Source organism: Telmatherina bonti (assembly GCF_933228915.1).
Source record: "Telmatherina bonti genome assembly, chromosome: 5".
NCBI lineage: Eukaryota > Metazoa > Chordata > Actinopteri > Atheriniformes > Telmatherinidae > Telmatherina > Telmatherina bonti.
Window position 1 is genome coordinate 22,395,601 of NC_136623.1, and position 25,598 is coordinate 22,421,198.

Sequence of the window (25,598 nt, forward strand, 5' to 3'; positions counted from 1 at the left end):
ATAAAACAAAATGATTTAAGAAACATCAAATTAACAAGACATGTAAAACAAAATCTAATAGTTAATATGTCATCATGAAATTTAAAATAATTACAGTTAGGCTGAAACACCTGAATAAATAGCAGATGCAACTCTGCAAAATACATAGCAATAGTTCCTTGTGAGGCGAATAAAAAGACTTTCACAAATACATGCTACGGGGCCATCATTTAACCACTTAGTTATTTTATTTTATTTATTTATTTATTTTCAAAAGTGGGAAAATGGATAGAATTTAAATTAGCTTGTTTATGTGTACCCGGCGGTAGGTATTGCTCTCTCTGGTTCGCGCCAGCTGTGCCCCCATCATGTGATCTTAAACACAACAGTGAAAAAAACTGGGGCACACTGGAGATCAGACTGTTATAAAATTGCATTTCATATACTTTAAAGCTATCATGTACACAGGCCTACAACTGACTGGTTGACCTAATAATGATTCATGTACTTGCTTATTATGTTCATTCTCCTTACCATAAACTCTTGATAAACTATGTGAGCACATGCTAGCGCGGTTGCACCAACATTCACCCATGCTGAAGCTGGGGCGCAGCAGCAACACTGGAGACACCGAGCCGACGATCATTTCCGACAGCTCCGTATGGATTTGACGTCGGCATACGTTGCTGCTTGATGTTTTACAAAGGGCCGATACGCGATTATTTCGAGGATGGGGGAACCTTGTGACCTCAAACACTTCGTAAAGTGAGTATGCTGTGAGCCCATAATGTTTATCTAAGGTTTCGTTTGTTCTGATCTGACAGTAACTAAACAACAAAACATCAGTAGCTAGCATGCCAAGCCGGGTGTATGGACTCGGAAAACGGGTAAATTGTAACCCCAAAATTCAAGTGTTTATCAAAGTCTCGATATTTTTTTATTTTTTAAATATGAAAATATAAAATCAACTGGCTGCTCCAGTTTAGTGAACCATATTGTGACCATGCATCAAAAGTAGAAAAAACTACAGTTAGCAAACAGGCTGCTAATCACAGTGCAAGAAATGGCTAACATTGCTAGCGCTAGCTCCGTTGTTCAAGGAGTTCGTCGAACAGTCTTCTCTTCAAATATAGTTGTTTACATACATCACGTAGCTGAATAAGACCGTATTTAACACAATACATATAATGCATGAAATTAAAAAATGCTTGCCAGTTATTATATGAATATTGCTGCATGATGTGGGCCACAGCGCGAGCTAACGCTATCTGATGGTATGGCCTCCGCGACTCTTTGCTAGCTTGCTTAAGTTAGCTCAGCTGATTCTGATGTATTTAATTAAGTCACAGACAAATTGTTCATACGATACTTTGCTAGCTACCAGCTAACAATCTTTCTGTTCTCTTATCAAGGTTTGTTTGGGAAATCCGACACAATGTAACTTTTAAAAAGCCCATTATACGCTTGTTTTAACTGTGTGGCATGCTTTTAAAGGCCATGTTTTGGCTGCATCCACTCCCCCCGCGCACAGGCCATGCTGCCATTACATTTTCATTTGTGCATTTTAAAAGTCACTGTTGCGGCGTTAATTCACACTAGAAAGCATTTTACAGAAAAAGTTTTGTTTTATGCAGATAATTTCTTGTCGTTGATGTGTCAATCAGTGAAACATACTCTTTACTCGTCCTGCATCCATTTGTAAACTGCCTGTTTACGAAACTGTCTTTTTATGGTTGTTCTCAACTCAAGCAATAGCAGAAGAAAAGAAACTACAAGCTTACCAAACTGGGAAAAAAGGGAAGTTCTCGTCTAAAAACCGATAGACTCAAAGATTACTATATTGCAACAGTAGATAACAGAAATCTTAGGAAGAGATGTCAGCAGAAGCCTTTTACTACACAGTGTCATTAAGCTATACTGTTGGGTATCCTGTACACAATTTATGTGCACTGCCTGCCCAGTTATTAGACAAGTGAGCATTATGAATGTATTTAATTTCAATGCACATTTTAAAACCCAAACTCATAGTTGAATTCATATATTAGGTGACATCTATTCGATTTAATGGATTTTAATCAGGTGATATTTCTCTCGGGTGATATTTATTTTTGTATAACGACGAAAGATGGGACCTAAAGTATAAATTGCCTAATTCAAATTTTGCCTCTGATAAACTTGACCAAAATGCACGCTCACAGGCCATTTTATTAGGTTGACCTTGCGAGCCAAAGATTAGACTTACATATGTCTTGAAATAGAATAGTTCTTCATGGCATAGACTTGTCAAGGCATTTGAAACATTCCTCATCAACTTTGGTTCATATTAATTAGCATCATGCAGTTGCTGCAGATTTATTGGCTCACCATGCATGATGTGAATCTTCTGTTCTCCTTCATTCCAAAGTTGCACTATTGGATGGAGATCTGGTGACTGATGAGGACATTCGAGTACGGTGAACTCATTGTCATTTTCAAGAAACCAGTTAGGCATTATGTAAATTTGTGCTTCAATAAAGTCCAAAACTACTGGTCTTCTGAAATGGTCCCCAAAGTAAATTGCCCTGCAAACACCACCCTTTTCCATCCTGTGTGTATAGATCATAAACCAGCGGTCTCAAACTCCAGTCCTCATGAACTACTATCCTGCAGGCTTTGGTATTTCCCTGTTACAACACATTTGATTCAAATGAATAGGTTCTCCAACAACTTTTCATCTTCTGCGCCTGCCTGTTATGAGCCATTGATTTGGGTCAGGTGTGTCTCAGCAGGGAAATACTAAATCCTGAAGGATGGTAGCTCATGAGGACCGGAGTTGAAGTCCCCTGTCATAGATTGTATAAAATGGACCAAGCCTCCGGGACATCACCTGTAGGTTTGTGAAGAATTGAAGTAAAGCTCAGAAGGTGGTTCTCCCCATCGCCATCTTGGCAGTGTCACACATGCTGTTGCTGTGGAAAATACAAAAATGGAAAAGGTAGCATTGTTAGTGTCTGAGTGGATGATTGACATATATCAAAATCTGACCTGCCTGTATCTAACAGGAGCTGAACAGCTAACCAAGGTCAGCAGGCTAAGGCTAAGTCATGCTGTTCAACGGCTAAAAACTGTGGTCGTGTTACACTTTGCCTTCTTGCAACAGAATATCGGTTATGTGTCAATTAAAAGGACAAGCCCTCAATTATGTCAAATATATGTAAAAAAAAAAAAAAAAAAGCTAGAATGGTTTTTTGAACAAGGCTGTAAACATGTTTATTTGTGCTGTGAAATTGGCCTTTTTTTCACATGGGACTCTATGGGAATTAGCTTTGTTTTGTAGCCCGTAGCGGGTGAGGGGTGAACTGCAATATTTGGTACAATGAAAGTTGCTGCTTGGTACAGATGATCATTTTTTCCAACGGCCAGATAACACAAGTCCTCTGAAACCCTTTCATATCACTGGCTATCAGTATTCACACAACTGTTATATTGCATTCTGTGTTACATTCATTCATTCATTATCCGTACCACTTAGTCCAATTAAGGGTCGCAGGTGCTGTGTTACAATAAAGTTAAAATGCCCAACCAAAAACAAATCAATAAATTTTAGAAAGTGAAGAAGGAATAACATAAAAGAAAAAAACATTTGGACAGAAGTGAAACAGGACGTAGTGTTTTTTTCCCATTAAACTGATGTGAATGCAGGATGATTCCCCAAAAAGCACTAAGGTTTGGAGACTCAAGGACAGAGACACTGCCAGTACCAGAACCATGTTTGTGCATAAACACTAGCACATACATCCCTCTTCTTCTCCTGCTTTCTTATTCTTGGTGGTTTGCATCTATGTTTGCTTCATATATACTTCTTAGTTTTTAGTGTGTTTCTGTTGCAATGCTGTTTACAGGCCTGGCATTGATAATACACTGTAATTTCTGGAAAAGCGCCAGTCTGTTTAAAAGAAAAAGTGTTTTTCGAAAACTTTTTGTGTAGATGCGACCTTAAATCCCCTCTCTTTCCCATTGTGATGCTCACTTAGATCTTCAAGTTGTTTTGACAATGTTTTCATCCCTAAAGGAATTGAGTTGGTGCCATGTTATTGGCTGATTAGCTGTCTGAGTTCGTAAGCCTTTAAAAAGGTTTCCCTTTTTAAGAAAGTGTCCAGTGAGTGTCAGTTAAAGTTGCAAAAGTTATATAAAAATAGACAAACTATTTAAGGCAAGAATATTACTAGATGAAGTCTCTATTTAATTGCCTAAATGTTTCCAAACACTAGCCTTCAAACCAGATCAGGAAGTCTCACTCTCTGTGACAGTGGGTGCAAGCGTAGCTGCTAGCTGCTGTTTACTGTTTGCCACCTAGACACGCACAGATTAAATTCTCCTGCCACACTTTACAGCTGTGTTTCTGTCATTTAATTATGAAAAAAGATAGTTTTGAAGGCTTACTAATTGCAACGTAATCTGCATGTGTTACATCACAATGTATTGTTTATGTGGTGAATTGGCCAACCCCTAGATCAAGCATCTAGATCAACCCAAATGATACCTAAACTGAAGTGGGGTTTTTGAAGGCTTTAAGGGAAAATTAAATGAATCCTTTTTAATGCAGCAGATAGATGAACATTTGTCTCGTTTTATTAATGGGCACAAAACCACTTGCACCAGCTGGATGGATTATGGCAAACTACTAGGACCTCTGTCATACCAGCTCACAAATCATTTGTCATTTTCTCTTGATATTTTTTCCACACTTTAGCAACACAGAATTTATGAACAATGTACAAAGAATTTGTTTCATACTTTCTCTGTGATTGCTTTTCATGTTTGCACTTAACAGTGGATGGTCACTGCTGGAAACGTGTTCTCCTGATAAGGAATACTACAGAGGCTGGATCTGTGACGTTGTGGATCTTTCTATTCTCACATTTAGCACCCCGTGCCCCACTTACAAGCAGGTTAACAGCTGAAGATGTTTTCTTCAAGCAGTAGTACATAGATCATTCTCAAAGACCACGGTCTCTTATACTCCACAGTGTTTTATCACATGCATCCAATTACTGTACTATCATAGGCATCAGAGATGACAATATCCTGACCATATTACCACACTTCACTTTTGAGAACTTTAGATCATTAAAGCATTTTTAGCAAGGGAAGGCCATAAGTGTTGATAAAGAGCATACTATGGTTTCTACCTCAATAAAATCTGAACAAACTCAGATTCTGTGTACGGGCGGCACGCTGCAGCTCAAGTTTTTTTTTCTTTCTTTTTATTTTTTTGAGCAATTGATGCACTTACCTTTTAAAGAAAATGAAAATTCAACAAGTGAATTTTGAATATTGTAGTTTATCTATTCTCTAATTGTGTACTGCTGAATACTATTATGGGAAAGATACAACATTCGCTTTGTTAAATATTTAAGTTTAAAATTTCAAACATAATGGTAAGCAATGTATTAATTAGTAGTAAAAAAGAATCTAAAAGAATGACTATTTTTTTGCTTATTTTTTGTTGAGGCAAAGTACAATGGATTTTCCATAATATGGAGCTTGTTTGTTTTGTTTGTTTATTCATTTGTTTCAAACCAAATTCACAATTTGCAAAAACAATTTTACAAAAACAATTTTACAAAAAAAAATTTTTTTTTACAATTTTGGTTTGAAAAGGGGGATGGGAGAAGCAATGCTTATTTTAGTCCACCCCCTTCACACACCACGCAGCATAACACAAAACAAAATTACAAAATTTACACAATAATCAACACAGACAAGACAAGACAATGACAAAGACAGGCCCAACGCACTCCCGACCGCCCCCCGCTCTTCCCGATCACATGACTTCAATACATTTTAACATGTTGTTATCAACCATGTGTTTTACACAGCAAACATAATCAGGTAATACACTTCTAACACATAATACATAGACAGAAATTTGACAGAAATTTGACACTCGGTGCATGTGCCTGGCCATGAAGTTTTCACTGCCTCATCTCCTCCTGGTACTCACTCATTACATTGCTAACTTTTAGTTGACATATTTATTTTATGGTTAAAAAATAAATTAATTGATCCCACTTCTCCTCAGACAATATATATATTAAAAGTGTAACTTTCCTGACAGAGAAGCTTTGAGCTGTTATGCGTTAAAAAACTCAGTTCATTGCAAATCTATTTTTCTTTTTGTCAGGTGTGGCGTCACTATGGATGGGTCATTTCTCTGATTGGGATTATTCTTGGCCAGCAGCCTCTTCAGGCCTACTAATCCTAGACGAGTTTCTCAATGGACACACTGCTCAAGTCAGAGATCAGGTATTAGACAGCACAAATAATAGTATGCTTGTCAAATTGTATGTTTAATGAAACCAGTCACTTTTTGCAGATAAAACCTTTTGAAAAATTCTGATGCCATGTTACTATTTGTGGCTCTTTTTCCATTATGGCTCAACTCAACTCCACTTGGCTTGTTTTGTTTTTCATTGTCAGGAGTACCTGTATCAGTTACTTTCTTTAGTTACACCTCAGCCAAGGTGTGTAATGAGCTGATGTTAATCAGTGATGTGAAAACATTGCAAACATTGCTCACTGATTGCACAAAGGAAACCCTCACCAAGGATGCATAACACTGAAATCCTGTTTATGTAAGAGCACATCCCTGTTTGCTTCAAAGTTGCATTTGCAAACACATGCAGTTATTCTTTGAGCATGTGTTTAATGCAAACAATAAAACATGGATATCCCACTCTGAATTGATAATCAAGGTTTTTTTATGTCTAAAATTACAGCTGTACACATTTTTTTTTTTGCATTGTTGTGTTACCATAATTTTTATAAGGTTTTAATTCCTACCACTAGAAAGGATAATGTCTGCAGTGGAAGTCAAACTAATGAAAAGTCAAGTCTATTTAAACTTTGTAGTGGGAAAAATGGCTTTATTAGCCAAAGATTAATGCAGTGTTGTATCACTTCTTATGCATAAAGATGAATAGTGCTTGATGTTGCCTTTTATATCATTTTTATGGTATATTCAGATTTATTTACTTTTGGTATTTAACTGTTTGATATTGCCGTTGGAGTAAGAACAAGTTAAAAGAAAAAAATATAGTATAGTAAGCATAGTATAGGTAAAGTGTGAATGAAAGTGTCTTGTTATAGGTCTTAATATATAACAAGGTCTCTGCAGAAGTGTCTAATTTTAAAAGATGGAGAGAAAATAAAATCTTGAGGGAATAAATGGCCCAATTTTTGCCCAACACTCACCTTCCCTAAGCAAACACACTTGGTAATAGAACACAAATTTTTGCTATTCCTATTTTTTTTTTACATATGGGCTTTTGTGATTTTTTTTTTCTGCCTCTGCTCTTTGAGAATACCGGTTATTAGTTTAAGCTAAATACATATCAGGGCTATTCAATTTAGTCCTATAAGGGCCACACTGCCACAGGTTTTCACTGTCTCCCTGCTCCAACAGACCTGACTCAAACTCAGTGGATCCAACAGCCAGTGGAGTTGTAATTTGAGTAAGCTGTGTTGGAGCACAGCATTTAAAACCTCCATGGCTGTGGTCTTTGTGAGACCACATTGATTAACCACGATGTAGATGGCATGTTTACAGTTTTTTTTTTATTTTATTTTTTACATTTTATTTTATTTATTTAAAAAAAATCAAACTTATGCCAACATGTTTGTCCACTTGTCCAGTCCAAGTGCAGTTAAATGACCAGCAACAGCTAACTGTTGGTCATTTAATCCTACATAGTTTAACAACGTTGAGCCGTATCAGTTTAAACCCAAAAAGTAGTGCTTTAGTTGCCCAATGGTTGTTTGATTTAAAAAAGATTGGTGTACAGTCCTAAAATCCTGTCAGCCTCAAATTTTTCTGTACTTTATATAATCTCAGTGGACAGCAATTATTACAAAACAACAATGAAAATGTCCCCAATTTGTCCAACCTTCAATTTAATGCCAATACATTTTTCTTTTAAGTTTTCTATTTGGTGTGCAGAAAAAAATCATAGTAAATCTTTACTGCAGAAAGTTAACATAGTCATAGACTTATATATTAAAACTGAGCTGTAAAACAAAGTCTGAAGAGCAAAACAGCGAAGCATCATCACAGCTTTCACCTTTGTCCCCTTTTCTGATGGTTTTTGCATCCGTTGCTACTCTAGCTTGTTTATCATGTTAGATTGTTTTTTAGCCGCACAATGTTCTTAGCATATGGTGCAATGAAAAACAAAACTATATTACCTTCTGATGCCAATGAGATTGTCAAAGGCAATAAGGTGACAGCCAAGTTTGAAATTAAATGTTAATAGAAATAACTTTAAGAGACTGGGTCCTTTAAAACATAGAAGCAACATGAAACGCTGACATTTCTGTTTTGTTTCATCATTCAGTTACTAATGTGCTCATGTCTGGCTGTTCTTAGACTGAATGAATGTGTTATCCATTTACTCAAGACTTAAATAAAAGGGGTTAAAAATCCACAGAGTTGCAGGCTGTTGCTGTTGAAGTGATCTCATTAAACACAGTTTTATTGTATAGTTTACATGAGCAGGTTGAGGTTTTGAATTTAAATTTTGACCATCTTATATGTTTGCATCTTGTTTCCATATTTGCACAAATAATCTTTCAGGCACTTCACATTTCCTCTAAACTAAAACCATTAATATTTATCATTTGGAATAAATCTTCTGTTTCTATTGAGCACAAAGTTCTTCAACTGGACAATGACATACTTCCTACCACTATTGCTGTCTATGTAATTGATTACTATCATTGTGTATGCACCCACCTAACATACAATCTCTAAACACATGCTGTAATTTCTCTGGTCTGAGTTGGAATCAACTCAAGGAATTTAGATGTTTGTCATCTAAATCTTTGTCAAATGTGTTTCACATGTCAGTCTTGTTATTTTAAACTCAGATAAATCAGATAAATCAGAAGTTACCTTGTTACAACAAGGTCGTTTGATGTTGCACTTTAAAGTCATTTCCACATCCTGCAAGGTTACTTTGATAAGTTTTATGTATGTGGTGCTGCATGGGATCCACAAACTGATTTCTATCTTTTCTCTTTTTATGGTCTCATGTCACCAAAGAGAGGAAGGGAGTGGTGCTTCGGTAAGTTAACTTGATAAGTTAATTAGTGTAAATTGAATTTTCTCTTAATTTTGCCTTTTGGTAATATTTGCATTGAAAGTGAGATTTTTTTTAAAAAAATACTGTAATGGCGTGTTTTGTGTTCTTTTTTTTTTTTTATTGCAGGTAACGGTCGAGGGCCTATCAAAATCCGCTCTGATAAAAAGCTTGTCACCGAGAGTCATTCTTTCCAACCATCTCTTGCCAAAAGGGACCAAGATGAGAGTAGACCTAGAAGATCAGGGTCGTCAGAAAGTGTCTTTCAGCTTCTCACAGACGAAGAAACCTCTGCAAAGTCCATTCTTCATCCCTTCCAGTCCTGACACATCTGTCCCAGAACCTCATGCTGCCTTGTCACAGTCGACCTTGGAGAAAGGAGGAAAGAATGCAGAAGGCAAAACTGAGCAAAAGCAGACACCCTTGGTGCCAACATCCAGAGCCGAGACACTCTCTCAGAGTTCTGTATCATCTGTCTCCTCCTCCACTCGATTAAAGATGCATTTCAAGAAGCAAATTTTAAGTGGATCTGTGCATGAAAAGAAGCCGTCTGTTGCATTGGAAGACCTGCCCTCTTCTGAACTTGATGTTTTAACAAACTTGGCAAATAACAGTGAAGCTGAATTTCCAGAGCCTCAGCTTCTGAATGCCACATGTTCCTCTGAAAATGATCTCACTGAAGCCTCAGAGACGAGAGAAGATTCCAGCCTCAAAAAGCCAGATTCTTCCTCGGGAAAAGATGGTGATAGTTCCAGTAGTACTGATCGGGACAACGAATTCAAAAGGAAAACCAGGTCGCAATCAGATAGTGCTCCCCCGTGCTCAGAATCTGATGGAGATTTAGTCCACAAGTCTTCCAGCAACAAATCAGTTGAATCAAGAAGTAAAACAAACTATGAGAGCAGAAGCAGAGAGGTAAAAAAATCTTCCTCTGGGTCCCATGGAGGGGAGAGGGAAAGAAGTTCCTCTAAGCGTTCAGAAAACCATGAAAGGTCATCCAGTTACTCCAAATCAGACCGCGATTCTAGAAACGCATCCTCACGCTCGTCTCGATCAGACAAAGATCGCAGGAGGTCCAGGTCTAGATCACGATCTAGATCAAGAGGGTCCCGAACAAGTTCATCACACTCCAGATCAGAGAGATCCCGAGGTGACAGAGGATCTCGCTCTGAAAGATCATACTATCATGAATCTGATCGCCGATCACACAGGAGTTCTCCCCGCAGGGAGAGAAGACGTTCTCGTTCTCGCGCAGACAGAACTCGGGACAGTTCTGACTCTGAGGAAGATCATAGGAAAGCGAGGACAAGGACCAGTGACTCCAGCAGGTCATCCAACTACTCCAGCTCGTATCGAGAGTCAAAATCCTCTTCATACTCAAAGTCTGAGAAAGCCAGTAAATCTGTAGACTCTGCTCACTCGTCAGAGTTTGAGAAGAGAACGCAATCGTCAAAGTCTGAGAGGACTTCAAAGCGATCATCAGACTCTGATTTTCAGCACAAATGCTCCCCTGATGCGGACTCTAGTCACCGTACATCTAGCAGTCATCACAAGTCAGAGACCAACAGTAAATCCTCTTCTTCCAGTAGTCATCCCCAGTCGCAAACACCTGACAAACACCAAAAACCGAGCTCCAGTGACTCTGAACCAGATCATAAAGTTAAATCACAGCCCTCGGAGATTAGCAGTGTCCCTGTGGAGAACTATAAAGACTGTCTGAAGAAAACCGACAAGACAGAGTCAAAACCGATAACACCTTCTAGATCTTCTGTGAAATCCCCTGAACATGATAGACAATCAGATGACATATTTTCCAGTCCTGGCACAGCACCATCATGTGCAACCACAGCAGAATCTTGTCCTCGGAGTGAAAAAGAAAAATCTGATTCACAAGAAGGCAGTAATCAGGACGTTGAGGAGGGAGGCTCATCTACTTTTAACACTGTGGAAGAACCTTTATCCAAGACAGAGCAAGAAGAAAAATCTGGATTTGAAATGGAAAATGACAGAAATGCATCAGCTATAACTGCAATGCAAAGCTTGGAGGATATTGGTGTCACTCTGGAAAACATCTACAATGTGAAGGATAGCTTATCCTCTAATAATCAACCACACATGAACTTAAATGCAGGTGCTACAATTTCATTTGAAAGTGACGATAACATAAGTTGCAGACAGGAAGAAACAGTTATTGACTGTTCACCCTCACCCAAGCCCTCTCTTGATACAGAAGAGGCTGCAGTCACACACAACATTCAGCCAAACACTACATCAGAGATTGTTGAACCTGATGAAGTTTTCAGCGTTGAAAAGAAACTTGACTCAAGTTTGCCCCTCAAATCTGATTCAACGTGTCTCGAGTCTGAAAGTCAGCCTGTACAAGGACAAAAAAAGAGTGTCTGCACTACTAGAAAGTCCCGGTGGGATATTGTCGGGCAGGACACCTCAGAGAGTGATAACTCGCACAAAGCAGTTTGTGCAGACAGTAAGCCTACTGTGAAAAAAGTTATATCTGTCAAAAAAATTGAGTTTGCTAAAGACAGCAGCCAACAGGAACTTGACAGTAAAGACCATATTTGGCTAGAAACCATGACACATTCCAAAACAGCTCAGCAGGCTGAAACTACCAAGCAGGATGTCTTCACAGACTGCTTATCCATAACTTGCAAGTTCAAAGACCAAAGTGAAGCATCACAAGACAGCACCAGCATTGACCATTGTGACTTAAAACTTACTGCTTTGCAAAAACCAAACACAGATGAGCCTATGTGCATCGATAAAATGCCTCAAATCAAGTCAACTCCAGGGCCACAAAGCCAGAGTGTTGATGATGGCACCTATAAATCCATGGAAAGCAGACTGAGTAAAAAAGCACAACTCAGTCAGGGTGAATTGGGAGGACAAAGTGAAGCCAGTGACAGTGACAACTCTGAATATGACTCTGATTGCGACAAGGCTATAAAACAGTTGCATTCTGTTGTTGTGGTGCCAAAAAATTCTTCTGTGACAAAAGCTCCAGACGACAGGGGCAGTTCTCCATGCAGGCCTGTTAATATTTCTGAACTGTCCAACGCACATGCAATAGCTGAAGTGAATATCCAGGTAGCCCCCAATCAAGTCAGCTCACAGCTTGTACAGCCCACAACAAAGCCCGACGTAAACGATTCACTCCGCGCGATGTGTCAGTCCCAGAGCAATATGATCGATAGCACCAGTCAGTCAGAGGGTTCTAGCACCATCAGTGCCCAAACCTTTGTGGCTGGTCATTTCAGCACCCAAGAAAATGCAACAGAGTCTACCCACATAGTCAATGACTCCAGACAGTGTGAGCAAGGCCTCAAACACCATGAGATAAGTGAACAAATTTACTCTCATTACCAACATCATGATTTCACCAGTGCCGATAATATCAGCAAAAAGAATGGATTTGGCCTCGGCTGGGATTTTTCTCAGATAGAACAGCCTACTAGTACATGCCAGCAACCTGATAGCAGCCACGGGCCACAGTTAACAAACACTAAACTAACTGGAGCCACTTTGAAGGGCCAAGACTACGGACAAAATCTGGCCTTCTGCATAAACCAGTTCCCAAAAACACAGACTAGCAAAAAGCCCTACCTCCATGAGCATGAACATTATCAGGAACCTCCCAGTCAAATCCACCCTGACTCCCTTACTAATGACCATGATGACTATAGTGGAGATAAATCCTCTACTCTTAGTAAAACAGCTGATGAATGCAATGTGCTGAACACTCCGGGTTCGTCAAGCTTTGTGCAAGCTCATGAAATAAGCAGTAACAGCAGGGGCTCCGTGGTGCCTGACCCCCCTAGAGAGGAAAGTTTTAGGCCCCACAGAGGAAGAGGCCCTCCCAAGAAAAGGCGCCCAGAAATGGAGTCTGACTCTGATAATGAGGCTGAAGCTGGACCTTCAAGCAAAAAGGACCGCCAAGGAGATGCTTATGTCTCTAAGGAAGCTCTTGTTAAAGCTGAGGTGCAACGGCCTTCACTCACTCTACGGGACTTTCAAGATGCCTCCAGGTGGAAAGAGCAGGCCAAGTCTAAAAAGATGCCTCCCTACTTTGACTTGATTGAGGAAAATCTGTACTTGACTGAGAGGTAAGCAGCAGTCCGCCCAGATGTACAGATTTACTCAGACATGCTTATGCTCTTAATTATAAACATTTAGGTACGTTTGAGGGTTTAGTTCTGAAAGTTGTTGTTGAAATGTTATTTTGCAGAAAGAAAAGCAAATCTCATCGAGATATCAAGAGGATGCAGTGTGAATGTCCAGTGCTGCCCAGAGAGGACCGTGCAAAAGGAGTGTTAGCCTGCGGGGAAGACTGTTTGAATCGACTACTAATGATTGAATGGTAAGTCCATTTTTTTTGCATGTCATTCACTCTATCAGTGGGGAAAGCTTTGAACAACTGCTACTTATGAGCTGCCCAGTGTCATTTCTCACATCTTGCTAAATAAAGTGCTGTTGGCATTTGTTATAAATTGTTGATATTTGCGTGTTCTAATAGCACTTGTGTCTTGAACTTTTTCAAAGCTCGTCACGGTGCTTGAATGGAGCGTACTGCTCTAACCGTCGCTTTCAAATGAAACAACACGCAGACTTTGACGTCATCCTTACAGAAGACAAAGGCTGGGGACTACGAGCAGCTAAGGATTTGGCTTCGTAAGCATTTTCAGTAGAACACATATTTTTGTTTGTTTGTGAATGAACCAAATAACAATTACTGCTTAATAAATGTAGTTCTGCTGGAGTTGCTTTCCATACTGAAAGTAATTACTGTCGGCTATGTTGTACAGATATTTTATTTTCAGTAAGAAGATGTTATCTCAGAGAGATTTTTGAAGACAATGAGATAAAATAAGTATAATGTTTTTTCTTTTTTGTTACAACTTTAGGAACACATTTGTCTTGGAATATTGCGGTGAAGTGTTGGACCATAAAGAGTTCAAAACGAGGGTTAAAGAATACGCTCGCAATAAAAACATTCACTACTATTTTATGTCTCTAAGGAATAATGAGGTAAGTAAAAACACAACATATAGAAATGAATGAGAAGTGCTTCAAACCAGCTTTTCCTGAGTAATTCCTGAAAAATGACCGTATGAAATACTTTGCATCATGTTGCCTCTCTGCAGATCATTGATGCAACGCTGAAGGGGAATTGCTCTCGGTTCATGAACCACAGCTGTGAACCCAACTGTGAAACCCAAAAGGTACAGAAGTGAAGGAAAACTCTCCAGTACAGTTGTTATAAAAGGCGGATTTTTCTTGATACTATTTTATATTTCTTTTCTTTTTTTTTTTCTTTCTTCAATCCGGTTTCAGTGGACTGTTAATGGACAGCTTCGAGTTGGGTTTTTCACCACCAAGGCTGTCGCAGCAGGAACTGAACTGACTTTTGACTACCAGTTTCAGAGATATGGGTACTGTTTCTCTGCAGTCACTTTATATTATCTGTTATTATGTGTATATAGATAAGATGTCATTTACATAAATGACCATTGTCTGTTTGATAGTTGTGAAAAATTATTTTCTTCATACCTATTAACTTTGTTTTATTTGATATTGCAGGAAAGAAGCACAGAAATGTTTTTGTGGGGCACCGAGCTGCAGAGGTTTCCTTGGTGGAGAGAACAGAGTTAGTGTCCGAGCAGCAGGAGGGAAGATGAAGAAAGACCGCAGTCGAAAGAGCGCTCTCACCACGGTCAGTTTGATTTGTGACATTAGTGTCTTTCTATAGATATTCTTCTTGAGGACGCTTGTTTGAAAAAGAGTCACTAGCTCTGCAGTTACGCACAGCAAAAAAGATGTTATCAAAGCTTTTAGGGATGGTCACATTATCTAAATATATTTAGATGTTTATATGTATAATCTGTTCTGATACTATTATTTTGACGTATTTTTTTACACGTGTTAAAATGTCTCTTGTATTAAGAAAATAGGGCTAGCTTTTAGGGCTGTGACAATATGATTACGATTTTTTGGGTGCTGATTCCATTTAAATTGCGATTCTCAAAATTCTCTGATATTGCTGATTTTTGTCACATAAAAAAAAAAACCCCAAAAAGTACAAAACTTTTTTTGGAACTCGTTTTTCTTAATTTCAATTAGGAAGAAACAACACAGCAGCCAGATGATCCTTATGCTGCTATAATGTCCAAGAAAACAAGTGAAAAGATTAATAAAAACAGTAAAAAATTTTATCATGGACTATTTTTATTTATTAGAAACAACAAAATCCTTTTTTTTTTTTTTTTTACATTTTTAACAAACAAAATCAATTTTAAAATTGTGATGCAAAAAATCCCGCTATAAAATTTTTTTCGACTTTATTTCCCACCTCTAGTATCTTTACATTATAAATGACCTTAAGTTGTTCTTTCACAGGTGGATGAGGAGCTGGAAGCATTACTGGAAAATGGAGAAGGCCTGTATGATGAGAAACAAGTGGTATCTCTCTGCAGACTCATGGTCCGAGTGGAAACCATGGAGCAGAAACTCATCTGTCTCAAGCTCATACAAGTATGACCTGAGCAGTTGATGCCTTGGTTTTGTTGTTGGTATGTGCAATTCATTGCTACCGCAATGTAATTGTTTTTTTGTCTGTTTGTTTGTCATTACTCAGGATACTCAGAATCCATCATGCCTGAGGCAGTTTCTTGACCATCATGGATTATCCTTGTTATGGATCTTTATGGTGGAGCTTTCTGAAGCTAAAGGCAACAGTGCCAACAACGTCAAATTGCAGTTAGAGGTGAGATTTATCAATTTAAAAAAAAAACCCACAGTTTTATTCCTTTAGAATTCACACTAATCAAATCATGACGCCTATGTTAATAGCACATATACAGCTACTTACTTTTTGATAACGGATACTCTGCTTCCAGATTATGAAGACATTGGCTGTCCTTCCCATCTCAACAAAGAACATGCTGGAGGAAAGCAGAGTTCTGACCTTTATTCAACGATGGGCCCAAACAAAAACCCTCCCCCAGCAGGTTGAGATGGATGGCTACTCCAGCGAGAACACCTCCCGTGCCCAAACCCCACTAAACACTCCTGATGGCTCCTCCAACAAACTGGGACCAGAACTGGATGGTGACACTGTCAAACCTGCCGTGTACAGGCGTCTTAAAATCATCAGTGAAAACAGCCTGGATAGCGCACTCTCTGATGCTAGCAAAGCTTCTGATGGGAAGGAGGAAGAGGAGGACGACGATGAGGAAGAAGATGAAAATTTACATGCAGATGCTTCTGATAGAATGCAGCTAAAGCCCGAACCTTTGGGTGATGTTGCTAATCCTGTTAAAGAATCTGGAAACGAGTCTTTGAAAGAAGTCGTCGAAGAGAAACGGGAAGAGGAGGAGACGATTTCATGTGCTCAACAGCAGTCTGAAGCTGTGGAAGACAAAACTGAGTGTGATGTTGAAAAGAACGACTCAAATGTGAAAGAGAGCACAGATGAGGGTCAAGCAGATAAACTATCTGACCTTCACATAGAGTCAAAAGTTCCTCTTGATGAACAGGAGAGTGCAGAGCACCAGACCAGCCAGACAGTACCAGAAAAGGCTGAATTGGAGGGAGACCAGCCCACTGACAAAGTTCATGAGCCAGAAAGCCAATCCAGCCAAACAGATGTTGCTGATCTTTCTATTGAGCAGCCTGCAGAAAAAAATATGGAGATACAAGAAGAGGCACAAGAGGCTGAGAAACCTCCTATAAGCAGTGAGCCCCAATCTGGTGAATCTGCCATTGATAACCCTGTGAGCACAGAAGCCGCTGCCTCCTCTGAGGTCACAACTGTGCCTGTCGAGCCGTCAGTGATAGGGACTCCTTCCCAGGATGAAGAGGAAGGTGTCTCGGATGTGGAGAGTGAGAGGAGTCAAGAGCCCCAACTGAATGTTTTGGACATAAGTGGCATGGCTGCCAGACTTCTGGAAAGCTGGAAGGATCTGAAGGTGTGTTTAAACAGAGCCACTTTTGAAGGCAAACTTTGTCTGATATAGTGTTTGTTAGATTGTATGTTGTATGATTGTATGAGCCTTTTTGTGGAGAAACAATTAACATTAGCTTCATTGTGAAGTTAAAGCTGACGTTGTCCTTGTAGGAGGTGTACAGGATACCAAAGAAGAGTCAGGTGGAAAAAGAAACAAGAGGTAAGGTCACTCCAAAGCTTCTTTCATTAGGGGATTTTTCAGTTTTATAATTTAATGCTTTTTGTCAGATCGCAGCCGAGATCGTGACACAGCTTTGACATCACGCACCACTTCTGGTAGTCGTGAACGTGAAAGGGAGCGAGAGAAGCAGAGGGACCGAGACTATGACCGCGATTACGACCGAGACAGGGATCGAGACTGGGACAGGGAAAGAGACCGAGACCGGGATCGTGATAGAGATCGAGATCGAGATCGGGATCGAGATCGAGATCGAGATCGAGATCGAGATCGGGATCGGGATCGAGATCGGGATCGAGATCGAGATCGGGATCGAGTCTCAGACAAAACCTCTCGCAGCTCGGAGCGTCGAAGAAGACGCTCCCCTTCACCACCCTCATCCTATGAGAGGAGCAGCCGACGTGCTGAGGAACGGTGGGCACTTTTGGTGTTTGTGAAGTCAGTTGTTGAGTGTGCTTTATAACAAAATTTAGTGCTTAGCTGTCTTCCTGTTTTTTTGGGGTTTTTTTTTTAAGGTTTGACCCGTCAAACAGCAAGACTCCAAGAGGAGTTGGTGGAAAGGAGCGCAACAAGCTGTCAACAGAGGAGCGTAGAAAGTTGTTCGAACAGGAAGTTGCTCAGCGGGAGGCTCAGAAGCAGCAGCAGCTTCAACAACAGCAGCAGCTTCAACAACAGCAGCAGCTTCAACAACAGCAGCAGCTTCAACAACAGCAGCAGGAGCAACAGCTCCAGACTATCGCATATGACCCTACTATGGCCTACGCCTCTAGCCCCAGCTTCATCACCTATCCTCCTGGATATCCCATCCAGACCTTTGTGGATCCTTCCAACCCCAATGCTGGCAAAGTCCTTCTTCCTACCCCTGCCGTTGATCCCGCCATCAGCTATGAACAAACCCCTCCGCAGCACCTTATCTCAGACTTGGGCCTGCCCTCTCCACCCTCCACATCTCAGACCACTCAAGCATCTAATCTTTCTCAGCACATCACCACCACTAACCTCACCACTGGCAACCCTCAGCAGTACGCCCAGCCAACTGTAGCAACCCAGGATGCAGGAGTAGCTGTCCTCTCTGTACCAGCCCAATCAGCCCCTCAGGTACAGGGCCAGCAGAGCTACACCACTCTATGGGATCCAGCAACCCAGCAGGCAGTGACGGTGCAGACACAGCCTGCACAACAGTATGCCACAGCTCCAGGACAGGCTCAGGCACAGACAGCCATCTATTACCAAGGTCAGCCTTGTCAGACCATCTACAGCATCCCCACTGCCTACCCTCAGGCCAGCACTCCTGTCATACAGGTAGGTTACTATAAATGTATGTGTATCTTTAACCAGAGTATTTTAGAAACAAATAGGCTACATTAGTGTTGTGTGGAGATTAAAGCAATATGTGTAAACTCAACAGCTGTAGCTCTATGTAGCTGGTATGGCAGCACATTTACCTGCTTTTGAAACGCACACACTGAGGTAATGCAAAAAAAACCTCCAAAGGTTAACAGGAGTAATTGATTAAATTGCACTCTGTTTGAAGGCATACACTGAGCCCGCCGCCAGCTACCTGCACAGCCAGCCTGTGTATCCTGGTCATCAACAGGGAGTGGTAGTGCAGCAGGGAGGCACAGTTACAACCATCGTCACATCCCAAACTGTCCAGCAGGTAATCAACTCAATCAATTTATAGTACAAAGAGTCAAGGTTGCAAGCTATATTTATCAAGTTTGAGTCGACATTTTGGGGGTTCACTAGTTTGGGGTATCTGGTTGTCTTAGTGTGGCCACAAGGGGGTGCTATACCTCATAATTTCACAACAGTAATAGCTGTCAGCCCAAGACCTGCTGTCCACAGAGACAACATGGATTTTCAGATGCAACTAAGGAGTGCTGAATGACTTCCATCCAGCCAGTATGTCCTTTTGGTGTGAGAAACGTCAATTTAGAGAGTCTTTTTAACAAATGACAAACCTAAGAAATGCATCCTGTTGGCCACATAAATTTTTTTTAGTTTTCAGATTTAGAACAACATAATGAATAAAAAGGGGGCTGTAAGTGTGTGTCTGCTGATACAGATTCTGCATGCTTTCCTCTTTAACAGGAAATGATTGTACCCAACAATGTGATAGACCTGCCTCCGCCCTCTCCCCCTAAACCCAAAACTATCGTCCTACCTCCAAACTGGAAAGTGGCCCGGGACCCTGAAGGAAAAATCTACTACTACCATATTGTCACAAGGTTGGTATTGGTATTGTCACAGAATGTGGGTTGTATGTCTTTGCCATGTTTGAACATATTCCAGTTGTGAAATCATTTTTATTTTTATTCAGGCAAACGCAGTGGGATCCACCCACCTGGGAAGGAAGTAGTGACAACACTAGTGTAGACCATGAATCTGAGATGGACCTGGGAACACCTACCTATGATGAAAATCCTTCCAAGGTAATTTTAAAGCAGTGATTGTTCCATGTTTTCTTAAGTAGATGTGGATTTGTTTTTATTAAAAGCAGCCGGAGTGAAAAGGAAACCTGCATTCCCACAATGAGGAATCGGCTCCACTTTTCCATCGGACTTAGATGCTGAGCATGATTATAGTGTTTGTTCCCTGAGGTAATTGAAGATGCGGCAGCAATGATTACTTTCGGCTGTTTTTTGCCAAAAAAAAAAGCCCTCTGCACTACACCATGTCCAGATGTATGTTGCAAACTCACTGATGAAAACTCACAAAATGGCTTCATTGGATTCTGTATGGAGACAGAATTGTGAAATAAGCCCACGCACCCCACCTCTACTTAGCAGTATTTCCCACAGCCTCAAGGCTGTGAAGGGAAGGGAGGGGTGGGCACTGCTAACCTCATCTCCTCATCCTCTGCCTCATTTTGATCCCGACTCTAGAGGTAGTGGAAATCATCTGGCAGGTCTACCACTCATTTGTTTGCAGCATTTGTTGTTTCTTTATTGCTAAACAGATTTATTTTACTGCATGCGTTTTCTGTTTAATTTAAAAAGATGTAAAATAGTTTAAAAAAACAAGTTTAAATTGACATAAAAGACTATTTATTTCAGGTTCAGACTTTTGAATTGTACATTTCTGTAATGTAGCTTGCTCAACTGTTTTCCCAGCATCTCCTAGCCTACCTTTAAACTGTGCAGCTTCGCACATCCTGGACCTGGACATATGAAATGTGCTCTTTAGTTTAGCAAAAACATTTATTTCTCACTGTAGCTCAGTTTGTGGTTCAATCCTTTTTGTTTGCATTTTAAGCCAGTTTACTGAGGGTCTGGGCAAGGCAATCAGCTGTTGCCTGCTTGCCTTTGTTGTGGAATGCTGGAGCCACAAGGGCAGCATCCTGACAGGATATCCCTGCTTTCTTTCAAGTAGCTGCTTGACATGTCGACTGAACTGATGCACCACAGAAAACAACAGCTGCATGATGTAGTACCTTGGCAAAGTGTATAGGAAATGTGTGGCAAGTTGGAAAACAAATGGCTTCATATATACTCTATCCCATCTTAGTTAGCTTGTTTTCCTCTTTGAACGTTTTGTTTCAGTTCTCTACAAAGACGGCCGAAGCAGATACTTCCAGCGAACTGGCTAAAAAGAGTAAGGAGACGTTTCGGAAAGAGGTGAGCCTTTGCTCCTGATAATTATGTTTTCCAAATACCTGCAGCTTTTAGTTGAAGTGAAGTTTTATTTTGGCCTCTAAATATTTTTTCTTCGTGTGAACCAGATGTCCCAGTTCATAGTGCAATGTCTAAATCCTTATCGGAAGCCAGACTGCAAATCGGGACGCATTAGCAACACTGAAGACTTCAAACACCTGGCGAGAAAGGTAAGGTGAACATAAACATACACAAAGTATTTTCACAAACTAGTGAGACTTTTAAGTTCTGTATTAAGCCACAGCAGATGATGGGATTTTTTCCCCCCTTAAACCAGAACTAAATGGTTGATTTGCCTCTATTTCTGTCCTAAGTTAGATGCTTTTTGTTTGCTTTTGCCTCTTGAAGAAGACATTCTGTATTTGAACGTTTCTCTCCATATCAAGCTTTGCTTGTTCATTTGGGGGGAAAAAAATCTCAGCCAGTTTTTTCTCAATGAGAAGCATTCTTCCTTTATTTGTCCTGTTGCGTCCCTACAGTCGTGCATGTTTGAAGTGGTTTGCCACCCCAACATACCAGGACTGACGATATGGGCGCAATAGATGGAAAGACAAGTTTGGCTTCACTCATTTAGAGAAGGCATTTTATCGTCTCAAATTATAAAGGGCAAAGTCGCTGTGAGAGATTAACGATCCAACCACTTTACCGCAACGTAGATATACTTTATAATTGTGTAATTTACTGTCATCTGCTGACCAGAAACATTCCTAACTTGCTTGTCATCCCTGCTCTGTGTTACAGCTAACTCACGGTGTTATGAATAAGGAGTTGAAAGCATGCAAAAACCCAGAGGACCTCGAGTGCAACGAGAATGTGAAGCACAAGACCAAGGAGTACATCAAAAAGTACATGCAGAGATTTGGTTCTGTCTACAGACCCAAGGAGGACACTGAGGTGTACTGACCTATTGCCTCCACACTAAAACAGGAGAAACACAGATTTGCCTTTCCATTCACTCCTTTGTGTTTGATCTGGCCTGAACAGTGAAGTAGTTTCTTTTTTTGTATTTATGTCTACCAATTGCACTGCTGCCTAAAGAAGCTCTCCAGGCCTCGTGGATTGCATGGGAGGCCCAGCAGCCCGAGTGTTGCTGAACAACCCAAGACTCCAGGTGCAGTGCTTGCGAAGGATGACAGAGGGGTGCTATAGAGACTGATGTTTTCACAGACTGTTTCATTTTTAGAACATTTTTTTTCTATCATTTGGGCTCTTAAATGTTCCTGAGATGCTCACCTCTATTCCGCTTTTTAAACTTGTGTAGCCCTGAATGAGGATTTATTTAAAAAAAAAAAGAGAATGAGCTCAATGTTTCTTTCCACTGTTTAAAAATGGATCAATGACAGAACAGGCCAGCCCCACCACCTCCTCGACAGCCACCTTTTTCCTGTGCATGTCAGCCTTCTTCCACTGACCGTATCTGGTGCTGCTTTTAACTGGGCTGTGGAGGTCCAAGCTTCCACTTCTCAAACCCAGCTTTCTTCATCACAAGACTATGGAGTCTCATGTTTTATGAATGCATGTTGCCGGCTGAGGTGTGTGTGGTTTCTTTATGGAAATTCCTACATTTTTCATGTCTTCTGCTTATGGTAATATGCCCTCACTGGGAAGAACTTAATCTTACAACACAAAGAGGGATCACCAAATGACGAGCAGGCTGGAATAGGGGTTTAATGGTAAATTATTTCTTGTCTTTTATCAATTTATTAACAAGAGCAGGGTTTCAATCCATTGTGTGATGTGCTGTTAAGCTATGTGTCTGTTTTTTTCCCCTCTCCATTTCTTATCCAGCTCTTCTGTAACATCTTTTTTTTCCATGGGGATGATAACTGAAAATGAAGGTTGTAGCATTGCAGTTTTAACAGTTGCTTGGAAAAAAAAAAAAAAAAAAGAAACGTGTGCGCCGAGTCTTTTTACCACAGTTACTACTACTACTTAGATATTAGAGATACTTGGGATGGTCAGTCTTGCTGCACAAACTATCCATCATTAATTTCTATGATTTTTTACAGTTGACAGTAAAGGTTGTCTCTTTAGCATTAGGTCATTGTTTTCTCACAGCCCGTTAAATTGCATTAAATAAAGTTTCAACACATGTATATTGCTTTATATGTGAATATATTGAATAATAGTTTTGGGAATGTTTAAATAAGCAGACACTTTGTAAAATGACTATCATTTCATGGTTGAAAGTGTAAATAATGTGTAAAATTACCAAAGCTGTATGCAGGAGAGAAGGGTCACCACCCATCCTCACCAGCTCAGTTCTCCTGATGCAGTTCCCACGTCAGTCTGTCAAACACAAACTCTTATCTTATTTCAGTGAAAGGGGGAGATATTCATGTTTTTTTTTCTTGTTACTATCGGTGGTGTTTTTTTTGTTTTTTTATTTTATTTTTCTATGTACAAAGTAAGTTCCACCCTACTTTACTGTAAGTATTGTGTAAGCACATTGTCATACCGAGTGTACAAACATTTTAAAAGATAATAAACTTTTTTGTAAAATCTGATCTATTTTCCTGTTTGCAGCTGACTCTGGTCTCAGCGTGAGTTTCTGTACTTATTTAGACAAATGCAACTTCTGCTACATGGTTAATGGCGAAGTGCACACCCAGCCCTGTTATGGATTGGTTCCTGCCTCGTAAGTGGTGCACATGGCATCTGTGGTGCGTTCTGGCTGTCCTCAGCCAGATGTTCAGCCCTTGCAGGGGGAAACAAAGTGATCAACTGCCTTCATTAGAGACTTTCAACGCACTTTAAATAAGGAGGAGACCAGTGATGAGTGGATAGAGGCAGTGATGTGTTTTCCCTTCTGCTCGGTCCCAGCCCCCTTCCCAGAGTCTGCACATTCCTCCAGCCCCATGCTCGTGTGCTCCAGACCGCAGTTAAGCAGTCCCTTCTGGAGTGTGTGACGGCATGTAACACTGCTCCAGGCCATGTGAGATGCCTGCTCCCACTTAGAACTGAAGGCAAAAGAGATCATTAACAGATCTGAGCTCAGAGAAGAAGGGAGAGAAGGAGCCAGACTGTTCTCTCGGCGAGGAAGAGGAAACTTTCCTCAAGAGTTTGGATCAAACTGTTATTTCAATTTCACCCTCAAATTATTAAATAGCTCTGAAATTATTTACCTCAGGGTTTTGCACAGGAAATCTTCCTATGGACTAAATCCCTTGATAAAGGGGGAGTATATTCTAAGTATGTCCAAACTTCCTCGCTTAAATCCATAAAGTACTTAAATGATAGACATTATAGTAGTTCTGCAGGACTGTGGGTAACGGATTACCTGTCATTTGCTCCAAAAGCAACTTTGAGGTTGCAACAACGACAAAGTTATTTAAATCTATTCAATTTTATAAAGCAAAGCTGACAAGGATACCTAAAATAACCTATAGTATCAAGACCTTGACTAAAAATGCATCATTTTTCTTGTTAAAACTGCATCTACTGTATGTTCTCTGATCATTAATTACTGATCATTCTTATACTATATTTTCTTCACTGATTTATTTTAAAATGTAAATATTGAGAAGAGCTCCAAATAAAGCTTAGGCCCGTCCATCTGTTAGATCCTGGTTCGAACTGACAAAAACACACAGTCAGTCGTTTTGCTGTCCTGAATTTTTCCAAAATTTCCTCTATGTCTTTGCAGTGTGTGAGGATATGAATCTGTTGGGTCCTTAAAGTGATTACACTACATCAGATTTCAGATTCATTTGAATGCAAATGAATATTAACGTCTAAAGAAATGAATCCCGTGATGGACTGGCGACCTGTCCAGGATGTCCCCTTCCTCTCGCCTGCTAACTGCTGGGATATGCTCCAGCTTCCCTACAAGCCTGAGCTGGACTAAGCAGCATAGAAAATGAATGAATGAAGCAATGAAACATCATATTGTTTCACATGAAAGGAAAATAGTGAAACTAGTTGTAAATAGTTCGTCTGCGATGGACTGGCGAGCTGTCCAGGGTGTACCCTGCCTTTCGCCCTAAGACTGCTGGGATATGCTCCAGCTTCTCTACAAGCCTGAGATGGAGTAAGCAGCATAGAAAATGAATGAATAGTTGTAAATATATATTTTTACTTAAGTGATGTCATTCAGTGAATGTACTTACACTTCATTGCTGGCACTACACACTGAAGACTATATAAAATTCCACTTTGTTTTATTTAACTTTTAGACTTGTAATTGGAGATGAAATAAATACAAAAACAAAAAGGTCAAATTGGACATGAGTATTAGTAAGAACAGTGTTTTTGAATTTTAATATTTTTTAATATTAAGCCATGACTTATTAAAACTAATGTAAGATATTTACAGTCAAATGACAATTATTCAGAATAGCTAAGGGGGATTTTTGTGTTTTCTCTTTGATCACACATCTCTGGTTTATAGTCGGTGTGAATAAGTTCACCACTAGCGGCTGCAGCAGGAAAAAAAGACCAAAAAGCACAACAAAGCAATACATTTTAAAAACAATATAGGAAGCAGTTCCTATCTAAACATTGTATTAAAAAAACAGCAGCTGTAAAAACATGACTGGGACAGTTAAGAGGGATAAACCTCTAATTCCTACAAAAAGTCACATCATGATGAGCTTTGCTGGATGAAAATTTGTCTGATTTCTTACCAAACAGATGTAAACAGCTGCTTG

General features: G+C 40.0%; 1 protein-coding gene across 1 annotated transcript; it reads left to right on the forward strand.

Moving 5' to 3' along the window:
- Positions 1-709: 709 nt before the first annotated feature.
- Positions 710-23,363, forward strand: setd2 (SET domain containing 2, histone lysine methyltransferase; the record flags this gene model as incomplete). The annotated part of the gene is made up of 21 exons (XM_079241284.1): positions 710-744; positions 9,062-9,083; positions 9,228-13,216; positions 13,339-13,470; positions 13,653-13,781; positions 14,015-14,138; positions 14,255-14,332; positions 14,445-14,542; positions 14,691-14,823; positions 15,507-15,641; positions 15,745-15,873; positions 16,007-17,077; positions 17,227-17,275; positions 17,344-17,707; positions 17,809-18,595; positions 18,828-18,953; positions 19,388-19,524; positions 19,617-19,728; positions 20,839-20,913; positions 21,018-21,119; positions 21,691-23,363. 21 exons carry the CDS (start codon positions 710-712, stop codon positions 21,850-21,852), a joined length of 7,989 nt encoding a protein of 2,662 aa, XP_079097410.1. The 3' UTR covers positions 21,853-23,363.
- Positions 23,364-25,598: the final 2,235 nt, after the last annotated feature.